This window comes from Leptonychotes weddellii, chromosome 1 (genome assembly GCF_054177405.1).
Source record: "Leptonychotes weddellii isolate Sample4059 chromosome 1, ASM5417740v2, whole genome shotgun sequence".
NCBI classification, from domain to species: Eukaryota; Metazoa; Chordata; class Mammalia; order Carnivora; family Phocidae; genus Leptonychotes; species Leptonychotes weddellii.
The window spans coordinates 3,620,309-3,638,794 of record NC_138369.1 but is presented as its reverse complement, the minus strand read 5'-3'; the positions used below and the strand labels follow the sequence as shown (position 1 = coordinate 3,638,794).

Here is an 18,486-nt window from a genome sequence, read left to right as displayed (position 1 = left end):
TACCAGAGGGTGTCCTGAGGTTTCCATACCGAACTGTAAGAATGCATGAATGAAATAATAACTGCCCCCACCCTGGCCGAGCGTTTGGGGGTAGTACCGTGTACCGTTCAAAGTCTTGCATCCTGTTGTCTTGTAATACTCCTCACAAAAGATCTGTGAGGTAGGTACTGTTAGCCGGTTCTCTTGGTGAGGAAACTGAGTTAGAGCGGTTAAGTTACTTGTCCAAGGCAGGTCACCCAGCTCTTGAGCAGGAGAGATGTGTGAATTAGGTAGTCTGGCTTCAGAGCCCAGTCCCCCATATGCACACCCACACCGCCTGCCATTTTGTGCTGTATCTCTTTTACAAGATAAAGGAGCCCACCGAGGGATGAGGCCTTCCAGTTTATAAGATCCAATTCAAGGCAGGAGAGGGAGTGGATAAATGGGAATCAATGTGACATACTGTATGTATTTACAACTTTAGCGCATTCGGTTTCTGGACTTGTTGATCTTAAAAATAATACTGTCAGCTATTTTACTAGCAAGATGGGCTTATTCAGGAGTGACAGAGAATCGCAATTTAAGACAAGCAAGCACTGACAAAACCATAGGCAAGTCTCACAAGGAAGGACAGGAACATTATTTTAGGGAGAGGGGGAAAGTTGCTAGAGAACTTGTTTTGAATTGAAAGTCTATTGGAGAAAAGCAGCAATTCAGGGTGATGACAGTTTCTCATTGGCTAAGTTACAGGGGTAGTGGATTTCTTATAGAAGATTCAATGTACCTCCTCTGTCAGGGCCTGTAATTGATCTTTCTTTCCTGTTGATGTTTCTTCTTTTGGGGGCTATAACTGACAGTTCTCCCCCTAATTTCTGCTGCGTGGTAAGGCAACCCCTTTTGGCCTCCCTTTCTAGCCCCCCCCCAAGTCTGCTTTAGTGAGGCTTTTCCCATTATTAATTTTCACAAACTCAAGACTCAATATATCTAACATCATAGTCAATATTTGCATTTAAATGTCTCATGGGCACGTCAAACGAAATCCCTGTCTTTGCCCGCAACACCTGCCCACTCCACAGTCTTCCTCCCATTTGTAGTAAATGGCAAGTCCATTCTTTGAATTGCCCATGTCAAAATCCTTGAGGTTACCCTTCACTCCTCTCTCTCTCTCATATGCCACAGCAAATCCTGTCAGTTTTACCTTAAAATATCTCCGGAAGTGACCACTTCTCACCACCAATGCTGGTTTCCACCACTCGGGCCTCCCTTCCATCTTTACCCATCTAACAACTCAGCCCTAGAAGGGCCCCCTTCTACCTCCCTTTCCTCCCATCACACCACTCTCTCCCTGACTTGCTCTGCTTGAACCACTCTGGTTTCCCTGGTGTCCCTTGAATGGACTCTGCACACCCTCCTTTATGCCTTTGGACCTTCCGGTTCCCCTGCCTGAAACAGTCTTCCCCCAGATATCCCTATGGCTCACTCCTTCACTTCCTTCAGGTTTTTACTCAAACATTATTTATGGAGCACTTCTCTGGCCACATATTTTAAATTGGATCCCCATTCCCTGTCCCCTTTATCCTGCTTTATTTTCCTCCCCAGCACATATCATCATCTGACATGCGAAGTTTACTTGTTTGACTATCCCTCTAGAATATAAGCTCCATGAGGGCAAGGATTTCTTTCTGTCATGATCACTGATGGATTCCCTACATCTAAGCAGTGCCTGGCACAGAGTAGGTATCCAAGAAATGTTTGTGGAATGAATGAATGAATTCATCACTGAGGACCCTTATTGTGAGGTCTACTTTTGAGCACAAAGGGAAAATTATGGATTCCTGTTTTCCAGGGATACCATTTCTACCATATGGGCTGACACGTGAGCTTTTGATTGCTTAATTGAACGGTAAGTATAAAATAGAGAAATGGAATGGTTTATACTTAAAGTTTTTGCCTAATAAATGCCACACTCACTCAGTACTTTTGCCTCTGACACTAGTTCTGGCATAGTTGTCCTCAGGACATAAATCTTAGTGGGTTTTTGGCTTGTACAGCGTGCTGAGATGTTTAATTTATTATCTGCTATGTAAACTAGGGCTTTCTTGCCTATGCATTTTGAAGCTTTAGGGACTGCCCCATATGTGTGCTTTTCCTCCTGCTGTTTAAGCTCCAGTCAAATGCCCTCTTAGCTTCTGTTTTTCCAGAGTGGTATTCCAAGTAGTATTCCAAGCTGGTCCATCTTCACCTCCGACCCTTCTGTCTCCCTTCCCTGGGCCATTGCCACCTCTCTCTGAGTCTGAGGCAATGACTGTGCACCTGGGCTGGGCATCAGAATCACCAGGGGAGCTTTCTTAAAACCACAAAGGCTCAATCCCCACACCCTACCCATTCCAATTCTGTGAGATGTCGAGTGGACCCTGGGCATCTGTACAGTGAGAAAGCAGCATGGGCGATTCAGATGTGCAGCCAGGATTGAGAACCATTGGCTTGAGTAGTGCAGGTTAGGTGTGCTGTGCTTGTTCACAAAGAAACGTTTCCAATTGTGTATCTAATACAGCATCTTGTTGGCCTTCGTTGCCATGGTGATCTCTTCAGGGATGGTGACAGCAACTCCCACAGCCCTTTCTTGGTACTCCTATAGTCTGTGACTTTTAAAGTCCGGTTGGAATGCTTCTCTTCTAGGAGAGAGAGAGAGAGAGTGTGTGTGTGTGTGTGTGTGTGTGTGTTTTACACTTGTGTCCAGGGATATTCTCTTCTGCTTGGCATTTTGCTATTGATATATTCCTAATTCATTAATCATCCTATCCCTGAAGTTACTCTGCATCATAGATGGATGTCAGGATTTGAATGCAGAGTTTTGTGTCTGGAAAAGGTAAAGAATGGGCGGGGGTGAGTAAAGTGTATTTGAGCTATAGGATATCTTGGATTCCAGATCCCAGTGTTTAAAGATAACCACGTACATATAAATCCTTGCTGGCCTGTGGACATGGTATAAAGCAGTGTTCTCAGCTTTGGCCCTACTGACATTTTGAGCCAGATAATTCTGTTGTGAGGGCTGTCCTATGCATTGTAGGATGTTAGCAGCGTAGCACTGTCCCTAACTCTACCCACTGTATCCCAGCAGCACACACCCTCCCCTGCACCCCTACCCCAGGGGTCATGATAACTAAAAATGTCCTCAGACATTGCAGCATGTCCTGGGCAGGGGGTGAGGAGAACCACCCCTGGGGTAAGACCCACTGGTGTAAAGTAATGGCAGGGCACAGGCTTTGCCATGCAGAGAACTGGGTTTGTGTTTTGACTCTGTCATGTACTCTCTGAATGACTATGAGCAAATTTCTTAATGCCTTTGAGCCTCGGTTTCCTCACCAGTGAAATGAGAATCATGATAATCATGGGTATTTCATGGCTGCTGTGAGCACTGGATGAGTTAATGCGTATGAATTATTTAATACCTGTCTGCACACACAGTAATAAACAGTCAGTAAATGGTAGCTGTTTTTTACTACGGTGGACTCATCGTGGACTGGTTTGGCATTAAGTGTTCAGGAGAGAGAGAGCACAAGAAATGATTATGCATAGTGCAGGTGAATCTAGCCCACTGATGAGATGGCCCCGGGGTGAGCCATGATGGGAAGCCGCCTGGAGCTGAGCTGTCAGCCCTCCTGGGTTCTGTCTTGCCTTTCACATGATAACCTCGCCCAGGGTTCTCAGCCTTGACACTATAGACGTTTGTGGCCAGGTAATTCTTCGGCATGTGTACTGCCCCGTGCCTTGTAGGATGTTGATCAGCTTCTCTGATCTCTTCCCTCTAGATGCCAACAGCACCCTCCTCCCTCCCCCAGTCATGACAACCAAGAATGTCTGCATGGGGCGCCTGGGTGACTCAGATGGTTAAGCGTCTGCCTTCGGCTCAGGGCATGATCCCAGGGTCCTGGGATCCAGCCCCACATCGGGCTCCTGGCTCAGCGGGGAGCCTGCTTCTCCCTCTCCCTCTGCCTCTCCCCCTGCTCATGCTCTCTCTCTGTATCTCTGTGTCTCAAATGAATAAATAAAATCTTTAAAAAATAAAAATAAAGTAAAAAAATGCAAGAATGTCTACAGACATTGCCCAGTGTTCCTGGGGTTGGGGGGGAGCGCAAAGTTACCCAAAGTTGAAAACCTCCCATCTAGCCTGACCAAATGTCACTCTAGAGATTTTCAAGGGTGGTTTGGCTTTTCTCAGTTTTCACCTTACTTGTTGACTTAAAACTTAATGCCTGAGAGAATGAGATACAAATGAATTGGTTGGAATCCTCAAATCACTAAATTCTCACCATCCCCTGCCATAAACTTAATTTTTAGGATGAGTGAGAGACTACTGTTTTAAAATTTGTCATGAAGTTATGGTAAACATTAACTCTGGGATTTGTTCTGAGATCAGAATGTGTACATGTGACCCTGTGGTGCCTCTTACATCGGTAGCAGATGGGCCTGGTGGTAGCTGGGTGGTGTCATGCTACCTCCGAGGCTGCAGAATCTTTACACATTTTGAAGAAAATTTAAGTTTTGGTTCTGTTGTGTAGACCGAAAAGGTCGTAGTTCTGCAAAACTTTTGGACCATGTCTTCGGCCTGCCTCTTGGTTAACTGGAAAATGGGATTACCCCAGCAGTCCTGTTACCGTCGCACATTCATTGGGTGTCAGGGCTAGTGGGGATCTGGTGTCTTTATACTATACTGTGGGGGAGTGAGAGTGAGTGGAAGCAATAGGGACGAATTGAGGTTAGAGCAGCCGAGCTCAGATGGCATTTGGAAGACTGACAGTGTGTAGGAGTGGCAAAGGGGGCATTTTAGGTACCAATTCAATTCCAGCCTAGTTAGTGAGTTCGGGCACAGAGAATAGGCCAGGGTAGAGGCCTCATCTCCTCAGAGGAGATGAGGGCCATTTGGGGGATCTGAGAAGGGCCTTTCTTCTGTTCTGAAAACCCCGAGTAAGGCAGGCAGCAGAGGTGGCTGGTGTTAACTTGGCCCAGCCTTGGTAGCTCTCCATGGTACTTGGAAGCAATCTGGAGGCAGGTGGGTTTGCGGCGTTATCTGTTCAGGATCTAGTGGAGCTGATGGAGGTGGCAGCAAGCAGCAGGAGTTCTTTGTTTTGTTTGAAGGGGATTTGTTTTTGCCACCTATGCACATTATCCTTCCTGGGTCCCATGGAGTCTTGTTCATGGTCGGTGGGACTTTGTACGACTTGGTAGAAAACCATATAGCATAGGGCCTCAAGAGAAAAGCCCCCTGCCTGTCCACAGTTTGCTTCATCCTTGGCAATCTTGACATTCGGTGCTATTGCCTAGTACTTGTCGTGAGTCTTAGCCCTGAGTGCATTCCATACTTGTTTAAGGAGCCTGTTGAGGAAAATAAAAAGTGACGCCTGGGCCACCCCATCAGTGATGGTGGCAGGAGGTCCCCAGTGTCTGTAGTTTTAAAAAGCTCCACAGATGTTTTACGACATGAAGCCAGAGTCAAAAACCACAGGCAGAAGTTGCAAACTTGCTTCAGGGGCGAGCAGATGTGTTTAATTTGGCCCATTTAGGGATTTTTGTTTGTTTTTAATTAGGAACCAACACTTAAGAATTCTGAGATTTCAGGGGGGGAAATAATCTAGGTTTCTGATTTCTCTTGGAAAGCTGGAACCAGCCTCTTCCAATGGTCTTGTGCAGTAACAAGTCTCCAGGAATGGAGGAGCAGCTGCTGCCCTTAAGATAGACTGTGTGCCCCAAATTATAATGTTGAAGATACAGCCAACACATGAAATGCATAAGAGAGAATATTAGATGGAAATTGTAGACATACTGGTCACAAATATGTAAGATGTGTCTGCAAATAAATAAAAAGACTTGGAATGCTCAAAATAAAATAAAAAGATAGATTGTGTGCCCTCCAGGACACCCTGAGTAGTTTGGGACCTGGCCCACTTCCTTCTTTTCCAGTGCCTGCCCGACCTTGGTTGGCATTTGGGTTTCAGCCCTGTTGTACCACCTTTTAGACGCAGCTGTCTCTGCACGTTAGCAGAGAACCTCAGCGAAAAGCTTTTGACAGTCTGTAGTGGATTCAGGATTCGCTGTCCTCCGACTGCTAGGCCTCAGCAGCATAGGGCAGCAGTTCTCCAGGATGGTCCAGGGGACCCTGGGAGTCCCCAAGACCTTTTCAAGGAGACTGCAAGTTTAAAACTGTTTTCATAACAATACAAAGACATTGTTTGCCCTTTTCACTCCCATTCTCTTGTGAATGGACAGTGGAGTTTTATCCAAAGGTTGTAATAGTGTGATATAGCAACAGATGGACTGCAGAAGCAGATAAGTGACTCTAGCTGTCTTGTCTTAAGCCAGACATTAAAGAGATTTGTCAAAATGCAAAATAATGCCACTATTCTCACTAATTTGTTTGTTTTTTAAAAAGTTATTTTTCATAAAATTTATTGTTTAGCTAAGCCTTTGCTATTATTATCCTAAATAAGTTAACATTTTGGTATTAGTTTTAATTTCTAACCTGCTAAGTATCAACAGCTGTAGCCAACAGTTACAAAAGCTCTTGGAGAGTCTCAATAATTTACAAGTGTGGAAAGCGGTCTCGAGACCAAGCAGTTTGAGAACTGCTGGCATGTGGTAGTGGAGCCCCATTGTGAGGAGCCTGAGTGGAGCCTGTAGTGAGATCGGCGCGGGTTTCATCCCCATCTCTCCAGCCTGCGGGAGTTTTAACCTGGGACTGACTGGCAGGCTCCGGTTGACTACTCGGGGCACAGTTGGAAATGCCTGGATTGATTGTCCTTGGTTTGTGTCTTACCTCTGCCACTTACTTGTCCAGGATCTTGGGCAGGATGTTGGACCTCTGTTCCTGCATCTGTAGAATGGGGAGTACGCTAATCACTTCTGAAGGTCGTGTTCAGAGAGAACATTTGTCGGATAATTGACCCACTGGCATGTGCACATATACTGTCAGTTACTAGTGGACGTTACTCTTCTGATTGGATGTCTGAGTGGAGAAAAAGCTTCTTCTGGATTATAGCTGTGTTTCTCCACCTCAGCGTTACTGACATTGGGGCTGGTGGGGGCTGTCCTGTGCATCGTAGGATGTTTAGCGGCATCCCTGGCCTCTACCCACAGGATACCAGTGCCACCCCCTCCCCCAGTCATGACAAGGAAAAATGTCTCCAGGCATTGCCAGATGTTCCCTCAGGTGGAATCACCTGAATTTAAGAACCCCTGGGTTAGGAGAGTCCATTGGCCCCCCAAGAGACTACGTTCCCTGATCATCTGACCTGTGGTCCTAGGATGCTACACACATTTAAATACACAAAGAGTGGGGAGGGAGAGAAGAGGTGACTCACAGAAGCTAGGGGGTCACCCCAGTTTGTACTGGCTGACCCACTGGGAACTTATTTTGGTGTATAATGTGAGTAAGGCATCTAACTCAGTCTTTTTCCAAGTAATTAATGCAGAGTTTCTCAACTGCAGCGTCATTAACATTTAAGGTTGGTTAGGGGACCCTCCTGTGCACTGTAGGATGTTGATCAGCATCTCTGGTCTCCATCCACTAGATGCCATTAGCAGTTCCTCTGCATTGTGATAACTGAAAATATCTCTAGACATTGCCTAGTGTCCCCAAGGGGCAAAATCACCCCTGGGGGAGAAGCACTGGGTTATGAGATTAAGTAAAACTATCCAGGAATAGATTATTTGCCAACTGGAATTTAGGGCTCACCCTCCCAGCCTCCTGTTTCCACTGTGGCCTTTTGGCAGATAAGGAGGCATCGTGGACTTCATATCCCTGCGATGGAGGAACAGTGTTTCCATGACCTTCAGCACTGTCTCAGGTTCAATGTAAGGACCTTCAGAGAAGCTCTGGGTCCAGGCCATTCCATGTCACAGGGGCTGGAGCCAAAGGCCACGTAAGCAGGGAGTCAACTGGTACAGTGTGCCTGCTTCCAGCCATAGAGCCTGGGAGCCCATGCTTATCCGTTCTAGTGGATCAGCAGCACTGACTTCATGGGCACTCGTTCTCCTCCGGAAAACTGACCCATGTCGGGCCCTGTACCTGGCTGTCACTCTCAAAGAGAAATAGGTATTTGCAGAGACAGTAGGGGTGCCTCTGTGCACACGTAGAAGGCAGGCCTTGCTTTGTGCAGTAAGTCTAAAGTGCTTTTGCTTTAGTTAAACTCCCCCAGGTTTGCCACACAGAATCTCGGGAATTCGCTGGCCCAGAATGAAGGCCTGTGTCACGTTTGAAATAGCAGAGCGAGAGTGGGGCACATGGTTCTCGAGAGTTTGGCTTTCTCAGGTCGGGAGTGTGAGGAAACAGTCTACTCTTTACTCAGAAGGGAAAGGATGTCTTGTAGCATTGATGGTGGTGGCCACTGGGTGTCTGAGAGTCCAGGGCCTGGATCAGTCCTTATCAGCACCTTTGGAGGTCCCCCCCTGTTGTGGGCTTTTATTGCCAGACGAGCGGGACTTGTTTTAGTTGACCACATCTGCCCCTGAGAGAGTAAGATGGACTTTCACGGCCCCAACCTCACCTCCTGCTTTCCCCCATGTTAGCCTCTAGGTTCTTTCTGTCCATAGGACTTTCATACTTGGGATTCTCTCTGCACACTATACTCTGCCTTCACCTGCCTTACTCCTTTATGTCTGAGATTCAAATGACACCTTAGAGTGGCCATACCCAACCACTCACTCTGCAGTGCCCTTCTCCCCGTACTCTTTCCCATCACCCTGCTTTATCTTCCTTATGGCACCTATCTCTGTGTATCTTTCATCCTGTCTCCAGTGCCAGACACAGTGCCTGGCACATGGTAGGTGCTCAGTAAATCGTGCAACTGCAAGCGGGGCTTAACTGGTTGGCCTTCCATCAGATCAGGCTTGAGGGATTCTGAGCAACTGAGCATGTGAGTTGTCCCAGCATCTGGGCAGCTTTAGACGGGGCCAGATTTTGAGGCACTTACCATTGTTGGGGACCTAGGGGTTGGAGATAGTCCTTGAATCCAAGACTGATGCTTTAAGGTGGCATCAGTATTTTTGCAGTCTTCTGGGTACAATTATAATAATGATAATAATGCTCAGGTGGAATTCCTGCTGTGTGCTAGCCACCTCCCAAACACTTTGTCTGCATCATTTCATTTAATCCTCCCTAGAACTGCCTGGGGTGTAGCACCATTCCTGTTGGACTATCAGGGAACAGGGAAGGTTCCTTGAGTCACCCAGGATCCCAGCCATAAGTGCTTGAGGCCAGTTTGAATGCCCATAAAAACCAGAGCCCACGTTTCCTCAGTTTCGGTCTGCTGCCTCAGCGGAAGTTCTGTGGTCCTTAAGATTTCCTTCCTGGTGGGGGGGGGGGGTTGATTTCCGTTGTCTTTCCTGGAACTTTCCCCCAGTCGTCAGTCCCTTTGATTTCACCTCTTGGCTCTGCCCAGGTCGCGCCACCTAGTGGCAGAACATAAAAGTGCTGCAAAGCTGGCTCCCTGAATTTCTTACTTTCAGGTGAAATTGCTGACTTTGTAGGATTTATTTAACAAGTTTGTGGGGTTTCTCTTGGATTCAAGGCACAAAGGTGCCCAAAGCGCAGGTTCTGTCACAGCCGCTTATAGTCTGGGCGAGTGGAGCCAGGGTGGGGTGGGGGGGGGCAGGGATAGGAGGATTTGACTGCGGGGCCGATTTGTGTAGAAATAAAGAAGGCAGAATGGGACTTGGCCTTTAGTGGGACCTCAGGGGACCTGAGGCACCCAGCTCAGAAGTCAGACTTAGGGTCCTGGTCCCAGCTCTGCCACTTATCAGCTTTGTGACTTCAAGCAAAGCACCATCTGTCCAAGGCCTCTCTGTCTCGTTTCATGATTCACAGATCAGAGATGATAAATAATATGTACGTCACAGGGATGTGATGACATTAAATGAGACTGGGCGTCCAAAGCAACTACCGCTGGTTCTAGTAAAGACCATTCAGCAAATGTGAGTTGCTTGTTGCTCCTCTTGTTTGAGGTATAGGGGCACAGCAGTTAGAGCACTGAAAAGTGGCTTGGATTTCAGTAGGTAAAGGTAATGACAGGATGAAGAGCATTCCAGAAAGAAGTGCGTAAAATAAAAGATACCATCATCTCCAAAACTATGCCCCCTATAATCTCCCTGAGACCAGTTGAGAGTTGCCTGGGGAAAACATACTCGAGTACCGAAAAAGGAATTAAGGGGCCCACCACCTCTACTAGCGGGGTTGGGTGGCCATTGAGCATTCAGGACACTAAGATCAAGAGAGGCATCACCTAGCAACAGCATGTTTGAGATCACGTCCATTCTTTACCAGAGAATTAGTTTGCGAATACATTTGACACATCAATGACACATTCACCTTTGTGTTGCTGCACAGAACTGTTTATAATAATTCCTGAGAAAAGAAATGACTTGAAGGGTTGAGATAGTAAGTGTTGTAGGATTAAAGCAGTTGTCACGTCTTAACAGACTGTTATTTGTGTTGCCAAGATGCTTTCCATACTTTTTGCACAGATAAGAAGATTAAGACACATCAGCCCAGGATTAAAGCTCATTTTACACAAGTACCTTGCTGACATTTTGGTCAAGAATTCCAAGTGGCTTTCCAGATGGGGGCCGTTTCCTGGCAGGTGTTTGAGTAATCATTTAGGAGGGGAATAAACAGAACAAGGCAAGATATTCCAGATTTGCTTCTCTGTGTGTTTTCCTGAGCCTACATAGTTTCTTCTGTTTAGTTTAACGGGCAATCCTGAGAGACAAAGGTTGGAGGCAGCCACTGGGAGTGTCCGAGCTTGTTGCAGGGCAGGCCTGCCCATAGTATTTGTGTACTTTTTACTCCTTCCACAGCGTGGAGAGAATGTGTGTGTGTTCAGCCTAGATTCTGATTATGTTCTGCAGGACATTGTGTGGTTAAAACTTTGAAAGATGGAGACAACACATGTTGTTTCACCATAGAACGTCCACATCTTGGGATGTGTCTTCATTCTGTCCTTGACAATCCTAAGGATCCGCTGTTGGCCTAATTGCACCCTTCTCGGAGGTAGAGGGTCACGTGACTTGAAAGCCTCAGGCCCACCCCAAAACTCATCATCATTCACCCTCTAGTGTCCTTTGTGCTTTTCTGGAATGATAACTGACAGCTGCTTTTTTCCTGATGTTACTTCTCAGAAGAAAAGAGTGTCTAGATCTTAGCTTCAAGGCCCAGCTGGGCAGAAAATGGGAGAAGGAAGCAAGCTGGAGTCCTAAGTTCTCCTTCTGGCACTTGTACGTGGATGGCAGCGTAGCTCAGATGCAGTGGAGACCTGGCCCCACCTTGGACAAATCACTCACCCTCTGAGTCTCTTGTTTCCTTTTCTGTAAAATAAGGACGTTGGTATGACCTCTCTCCAAAAGTGATTGCGAAAAGTCAGGGAGATGAGGCGTATAAAGCATGGAGTGCCTACCCAGCCCATAAATACATACTCGCTGACTGCTGGCCCAGGTAAGAAACCATCGGGCAGTTTTGGGAAACCCCATTTGGGAATGTCCTTGCTGTCAGTCACATGACACAGGCTGGGATGAGTCTAAAGCCAGGATCCCAAGACCTCTGTTATCCTGGAGGTCGAGAAGCATTCTCCTCTATCCCGGGGCCCCCTCTGGGGTCCAGGCCAGTTCCTTGCTCTCCTTCCCTTGCTTGCAGCAGGGACTCCACCTCCTGTCCTCACATCTGGTCAGCTGCCATCACCCACCCTGCCCCCAAGGGGTTCTTTTTACACTGGCTTCCGTGTAAAACATTCTTGCAGTGCCCCTTTCCTTCCTCCATTCTTGCTGCCTCAGAGATAGACACATAGGTCCTTTGCTCTTTAGGATTTTGCCACCAATCAGTCTCAGGGCAAAAAAGACACAAAACCCTGAGTCCTCATCCCTGGCCTACTTATAGGGGTGGTCCGGGAAGCCTAGTGTTTTAGTTCTCTCAAGTGTGGGACTGTTTAAAACTCTCCTTCTCCTTTTGAGCCTCCTTACCACTATTTAAGGAGGTATTTTATGGGCTCTCCCCCTAACACAGACATCATATACCAAATTATGGATGTTACTTTTGGGTGAGGCCTTTTTGGGACTTCCCACACCTGTACCCAAGGCATCTGAGGACTTTCTCTGTGTCCTGGGGCCCCAGCTCAGTTCTGCTTTAGGAGAAGGGCCTTCCTCCTTGGAGCCCCCCGCTTCTGCCCAGAGACTTACGTTCCCTATAGGGAGAATGTAAGTGGTCCCTCGGGCCAGGAGGGAGCCTGCATATCAGGGACCCCTGCCTTCTTTGGAGCCATCTTTAACTCATTTCCTCAAGAAAGGAACTGCCTGAGTGATTGGTGCCTACCTTCCAGGAGCTTCTACACTAGACCTTGCAGGTATAAATGTACAGACCTTGGATCCAGCAAAGGGAGGGGGCGCACTCTGCTCCTATGGCCCTGGGCCTGGGTGGTCTGTTTTCCTGCCTGTCCTCGAGGGTCTGGAGTCAGCTGGTACGTTCAAGCATTAGTAAAGTTGCAGGCACACAGCAGGTGCCACCTTGGCCTTCTTTGAGTTCTTCCAGGGCGCCTTGCTTTCTGCTGCCTGTTCTTCCCATTCCTGGTCACCTGGCTAAATGCTGCTGTCCTTCTGCTTAGGTGGCACCTCCCTCGAGAAGCCTTCCTGGATCCACTCCTTTTCCACTGCCTCACCAGGTTGGACGCCCCTGCTCTGCACTCTGAGTCCCTTTTGTGCTTCTCCCGTGTTGCAACGTCCAACTAAAAAGTAATGTCAGCTCTTGGCAGGCAGGGAACATGTCTCTCCATGTCACCACCACACCCGAGAGGCCAGCATGAGGCCTGGCACACAGTGGGCCAAATTAATGTTATGATTGAATCTATGAGCATAGCAAGATAGGCAGCTGGGGGAGTGGTTCCCAGGCTCCACTGGGTGTAAAGTGCCTTTCAGTCAGGCCTGTGTCATCAGTGCCTCCAGGAGCAGGGCCTGCATGAGGATGGGTTAGGGGATGTGTGTGGAGAAATCCCAGACATCTGGCAGAGGTTTGAAACAAGAGCCGAAATCTGCAGCCTTTCTGCGACTGGGCTTGCCTATCTGTGTTATCATCAGGACTGCAAAGACGAGATCCAGGACAGTCCCTGGCCTTAGGGATTACAGCTGGACTGTCCCATTTTGCATCTGTACCTCACAGTTGGGTGGAGGGTGGCAGGGGACAGGAGGGAGAGCAGGCCCTGTGGGCCAGATGTCATGGGGGCTCACTCCTTTCAGCTCCTGGCCAGTGTCCTCCCCCTGCTATTTGCCTGAGGGTTGGGGGACTTTTCCCGCCTGCGGCCTGATCAGCACCTGGGATCACACTGGGGCTCAGGCTAGGTGTTGTCTGGAGTGTGTGAGCTGAGCGGGGGCATGAGGGAGGCTTTGGATGTAGCAGCAGCCACCTTGGACTTGGCGTGCAGCACCATGGAGAGCTGGGATGAGGGTGAAGCACCTCCCACGAGCCACCTAGAGGCCGGTTGTAGTTTGAGGCCACTTGGCTCTGAATCCCACCCCACATCACACACCAGTGTTGGCCACAGTCTTGCACAGAATACAGTTCTCAGGCCTCATGTCAGGGATGAGGAAAGAGGGGTTCCCTGGTCAAATAACTTTGGAGAACATTTGGTTAAACAGGTTTCTTTATTGTTGATTTTCTTAACCCTCACTATGCAGATGTCTTGAGCCAGTGCCCCAGGAGGGCTGCTTTTTCACAAACTGATTCAATCAGAGAGCATTTTATAGGAACAAAACAAAACATGTGGTTGACAGAATCTGGATCAAATAGTTGGGGGTCTCTCTAGAAATCTCTGGTGGTAGTTTTCCCTTCACTTGTGACAGACAGACTGGGCTGGGAATTCAGGCAAGTTACAGAAGCCTCAGTGCTCTGTCCCCTGCTCATTCCCCAAACTTGGGTTTCAGCTGGCTGAGCAAAGTCTGCTTGTCCAGTGACAACCAGAAGCAGTTTGATAGGAGCCAGTTAAGAACGCCGGCTGAGGCTTCTGGGGCGAGTGTGGAGCAATCCTCCTCGGAATGGGGTGCGCTCGAGTTGTCCTTTTGTAATGTCAGTGCTAATTTGCAGCTCATGAACTTCGGCCCTCCTGGAGCCCAGCGGAAATTAAATCTGTGTGACCCTGGTGCTTTGTGTCTTTGGTGGAGAACTGACGGAAGCTCATTGCTACATTTTAGTTAGTGTGGTGTTTGGGTTTGTCATAACCGCCAAACCATCCATGAGTGAGGGTCCTGGTGGGTCCTGACCTCACCGGTCCTAGCGACATTTCATCGGCTCTGACTTCTTGTTGAGCGTCCGTTATGTGTGCGGCTCTGAAGGTACCACGGTCAACATAACAGAGGCTGCGCTCTTCTGGGGCTCATGATCCAGGGGTAGATGCTGCCAGCAAAGAGATGAACAAATAACCCCCCACAAGCTCCAGGCCATGTGCACAGACACACCCATCGCTTTTTATCAGGTGTTTGACCCCAAGGTTTTCTGCCCCTGACTCCTGTTCCCCATTTTTCCTGTAGAGCCTTGCACAGAATAAGGGCTTAGTAAATATTTATGTGAGTACACAGCAGCTAGTGTACATGTGTGAGGACCTGCAGAGGGGGTTTAGTTCAAACATTTATTGGATGGTTCTTTGTGGTGTGCACTGGCTGCTGGGCTGGGGTGCAGAGCTGTTTTGATGCCGGATCCGTGGTCTCTCAGCCTCCCTGACAGGTAGCCTCGTTGTGACCCATGGTGGGGAGGAAGCCAAGAGCATGCCCTGGGGGCACCGGGGGCAGGTATGTAGCTCAAACTGGGAGCTTCCTGAAGGATACGGTGCCCGTACCTGAATGAGTGTTGGCCACAGAAGAGAAGGTGAGAATGTGTTCCGGGCAGAAGGCCAGAAGTATGACAGAAGCACGGGGCGTGCAGGGGGCAGCGGGCCTTTCGGTGCCACCATAGGGGTCAGGCCAAGGTGGCCTGTTGGAAGGAGCTCCGACCCTAGTCTGGGGGAGCGGTGCTGAGTTTTAAGTGTGGGTCTCACACCAGTGGTTCTGGCTGCTGTGCGGAAGCTGGATTGAAGAGAATGAGAACAGAGGTGGAGAAAGGAGGGTCTTAACTACAGTAGTGGTGGCCTGCAGGCAGGAGTTAGTGAGGGAGTCTCTGCGTGGGTCTCACCCAGAATTCCAGTTCTTCGGGAAGCTGCTTTCAGAGCTCGGACCCCATGTCCCTTCCGTGGCCTCCGTCTGCCCCCAGCTGAGCACCGTGCCCACTTGCAGTGTCACTGTTTTTCCAGCAGATGGGATTTTCCCAGCTCCGGCCTGGACCCTGCCCTGTGTCTTTGTCCTGCCCCAGGGACCCAGAGGCAGCCCGGGCTTCTCAGGTTTGCCCGAATCTCTGCAGCCCCTTCTGGGAGCCTGCAGATCAGCCGACACAAGAAAGCTCTTCCCCTACCATCCAAATGGTTCTCCCTCTGTTCTCGTCCTTTTTCAGTGGCCTTCCATCCATTTCTCCAGTACCTCCTTGCCCTTACTCCTCCCTCCGTCCGGTATTTATTGATGCCAAGTACTGTTCTTGGACCACGGGGCAGCCAGGGAAACGAGGCGTTCTCCGATCTCATGGATTTGATGTCATAGTAGGGGAGACGGCATAAACCCATAAATCCCTAGTGTATCTGGTGGTGGTACCTCCTGTGAGAGAAAGTGTCTCTGCTTCACTGTGAGGCCAGGCAAGGTTTCTTCTACAGAGTATAGTGTGTGTCTAATTAAGTCTACAGTGGCTAGGCCTCGCCTCTCAAGCTGGAGTTTGTTCGAGAAAGGACAGAAACAGTTAAGACAGGCTTAAGCAAAAATCAGCATTTGTTGGCTTAACTGAAAAGTCAGTGGGGGTGGGGTTAGCTTTGAGCAGTGTCTCCAGGATTCAGTTTCCTCCTCCATCTGCAGCTCTGCTTCCCACTGGATTGACTCTGCTCCAAGGTCCCTTTTGGTGACGTGACTGCTCCCAACCCCAGGGTTACCTCCCACCAGCCCTGCTGCCCCAGCAGAAACAGAGCACCCTCTTCCCCAGGAGCTCCAACGAAAGTCCTAGACCTGAGTCTCATTCACTGTCAGTGGCCTGGCCTTACTCACATGCCATGGTGTCCCCTGGGGCAGGAGTATGAAGTACTCTCCTCTTCAGACCTAGAGCCAGGGGCAAAGGAGAGATGGTCCCCTAAAGAAATGGGGGGCTGGAAGGATGCTGGGCTGGCCCAAACTCCCAGCTCCTTCCCGTGTGCCTTCACTCTTTGCAGCTGGCTGGGAGTCGAACACAGAAGTAAGCTTCAGGCCTGGATCTATAGCCCCGGATGCTGGGCTCATGGGGTGAGGGGTAGGGCTGGAAGCTCTCTGGGATTCCCCGAGGCAGAAATGGTGTGGATCAGCCGCTGCTGTCCAGAGTCCCTCCTGCACCCCTTTGCTGTCATTTATTGTCTGGCACAGGCACTTTCATTCCCTCCTTCATCTGGGGGTGACAAACAGCACCAGCCCCGGTGTGGGGAGAGGGCTGCTTAGGGAACCACGGAGGCCTCGTCGGCAAGCCTTCCGCCCCCCACCCTCCTCCCTTGTAGTGCTTTGGTCTCATACAGGTCGTTTACCCCAGTGTTTGCCTTGGGTTGTGCGTGGTGAGGACTATCACAGTGAATCAGACTCAGGGACTCAGGTGCGGCATGGCTTCAGTGTGCACAGCGGAGGGAATGGCTACCATCACTGGGCTGTTGCCCCAAAGTCAAGACCGGTATCTGTTCTACTTCTCCAAGGAGTGGGAATTTGGTGTGATGGGAGTGGCACCGTGTCCTTTTGATTGTCTCAGTCTTGGCCCTCTTTCTCCTCGGACCTCCTCCCCTCCCCGGCTTTATTGTGGGTGATCGCCATTCCCTCCTAACTGGTCTGTCCATATTGCCCCCTTCTCCAGGCTGTTCTCTCTTTGAACCTGAACCCAGCTCCTTCTGCAGCACTTCCCTGAATCCTTAGCATGGTGATCATCTGCCCCCAGGATCCCTGTCACTTTTACAAGCTGTATTTTCACACCTGCCGCTCCCTTCCGGGCTCTTTTCTTTGGACTTCAGCAGCCACCTCTTCTCAGGGACATTTCCCTGACTCTAGACTAGCCGCTCTGACCAGCTCCCCACACGAGTGCACTCACAAACCAAAGATCCTCTCCCCTCCCACGGAGCAGTCCTGCTGGGTAAAGCTGTGTGCAAGTGCAGGTTCCTGGTAATCTTGGCTTCCCAGGACTGAGGGCTCCATGACAGCAGAGCGGTGCAGTGCTCCCCAAATTTGTGATCCCCCTTGCTTCCCATCCACTGTCTGCTCTCAGGACTTTGAATGCTAAAGGGGACCCTGGGCGCACCCCATAGGATTCATGCATGGACCCAGAACCACCACACCCAACCTCAAGGCAGTGAGGCAGGCAGCATCTGGGCCTTCCCCCAGGTGAAGGTCATCCTCCTCCAGAATCCCCCAGCTGGCAGCAGGGGCTCCCCGAGCTGCCCTCCACCCAGGGGCAAGTGGCAGAGGGCTGTAGATTTGGCTGCCCCTGGATAGGAGACAAATGGGGCTGCCTGGGAACAACAGGTGGCACCACCCTGGGCTTGTCACGTGACAGAGCATTCCAGAGAGTTTCTTCAACAGCCACTGTGTAAGATGGACTCAGATTTTTCTCAACTCCTTAAATTCTTTTTTTTAATGGGTAATCTCGCTTCGAGATCCAGGTGGAATGTCAGGTGACTCAACCAGGGTAAGCTCTCCAAAGAGCATGAGCTCTGTGGGCAGAGGTTGCAGTCTGGTTATCCCCAAGCCCCCGCTGGCCTAGATGTTCAAAAAACCTAAACTAGTCTCCAGAGTTTGAAATTGGGGACATGCCCCATCTGACATCTCTGTGCCTCGTTCCTGCAAGGCCACAGTTGGTGGCGCCGAATCCGAATGGTGGCAGCGCCTTTGATGCCCCGCGGCCCCCCGCACTCCCCGCCTTCCCCGCCCAGTCACGGACATGGCTGTTCTAAGTGAGTCTTGAAGCCTTTTTCTCGGTGTATAATATGCACACAGAAGAGTGCACATACCCTAACATTAGGTGTCGGATTTTCACAAACAACACGCCCACGCAGCCACTTCAAGAAACCGTTTTCTAAGTGATTTGATGTTCTTTGGAGTTATTAGTTTTATATTGGGTTTGTTTTTTGTTTTTAACCTATTACAAACAAAAGTAGCTTTGTTTACTGTATGACTATAATGTTGGGGGGAAAAAAACCAGTTTTTCTTTTTGCAGAAAAACCTGCCATTGCTCCGCCCGTCTTTGTGTTTCAGAAGGATAAAGGACAAAAGGTAAGGGGCTGGTATGTTCTCTCTTCACATTGTTTACTCTAATTTGTTTTCTCCCAGAGGGCTCTCCCAGGTTACATGGCCAAGGGTGCTTCTATCTTTTAAGCCTCCACACGGAGCTTGAAGAGAAAAGGT

The 18,486-nt window shown here is 49.3% G+C and overlaps 1 protein-coding gene across 24 annotated transcripts in view; it reads left to right on the top strand.

Annotated features, from left to right (window-relative positions):
• Positions 1 to 18,486, top strand: part of RANBP3 (RAN binding protein 3) — a 53,604-nt gene that overhangs the window by 1,090 nt on the left and 34,028 nt on the right. For 21 of the 24 annotated variants that reach the window (XM_081804186.1, XM_081804664.1, XM_081804501.1 and 18 more), the window contains one exon: positions 18,299 to 18,354. In XM_081804186.1, coding sequence (XP_081660312.1) covers positions 18,299 to 18,354 — 56 coding nt within the window. Of the gene's footprint in view, positions 1 to 16,325; positions 16,357 to 18,298; positions 18,355 to 18,486 lie in introns of those variants that run through there. The other 3 variants (XM_081804857.1, XM_081804157.1, XM_081803988.1) reach the window with 1 other exon arrangement.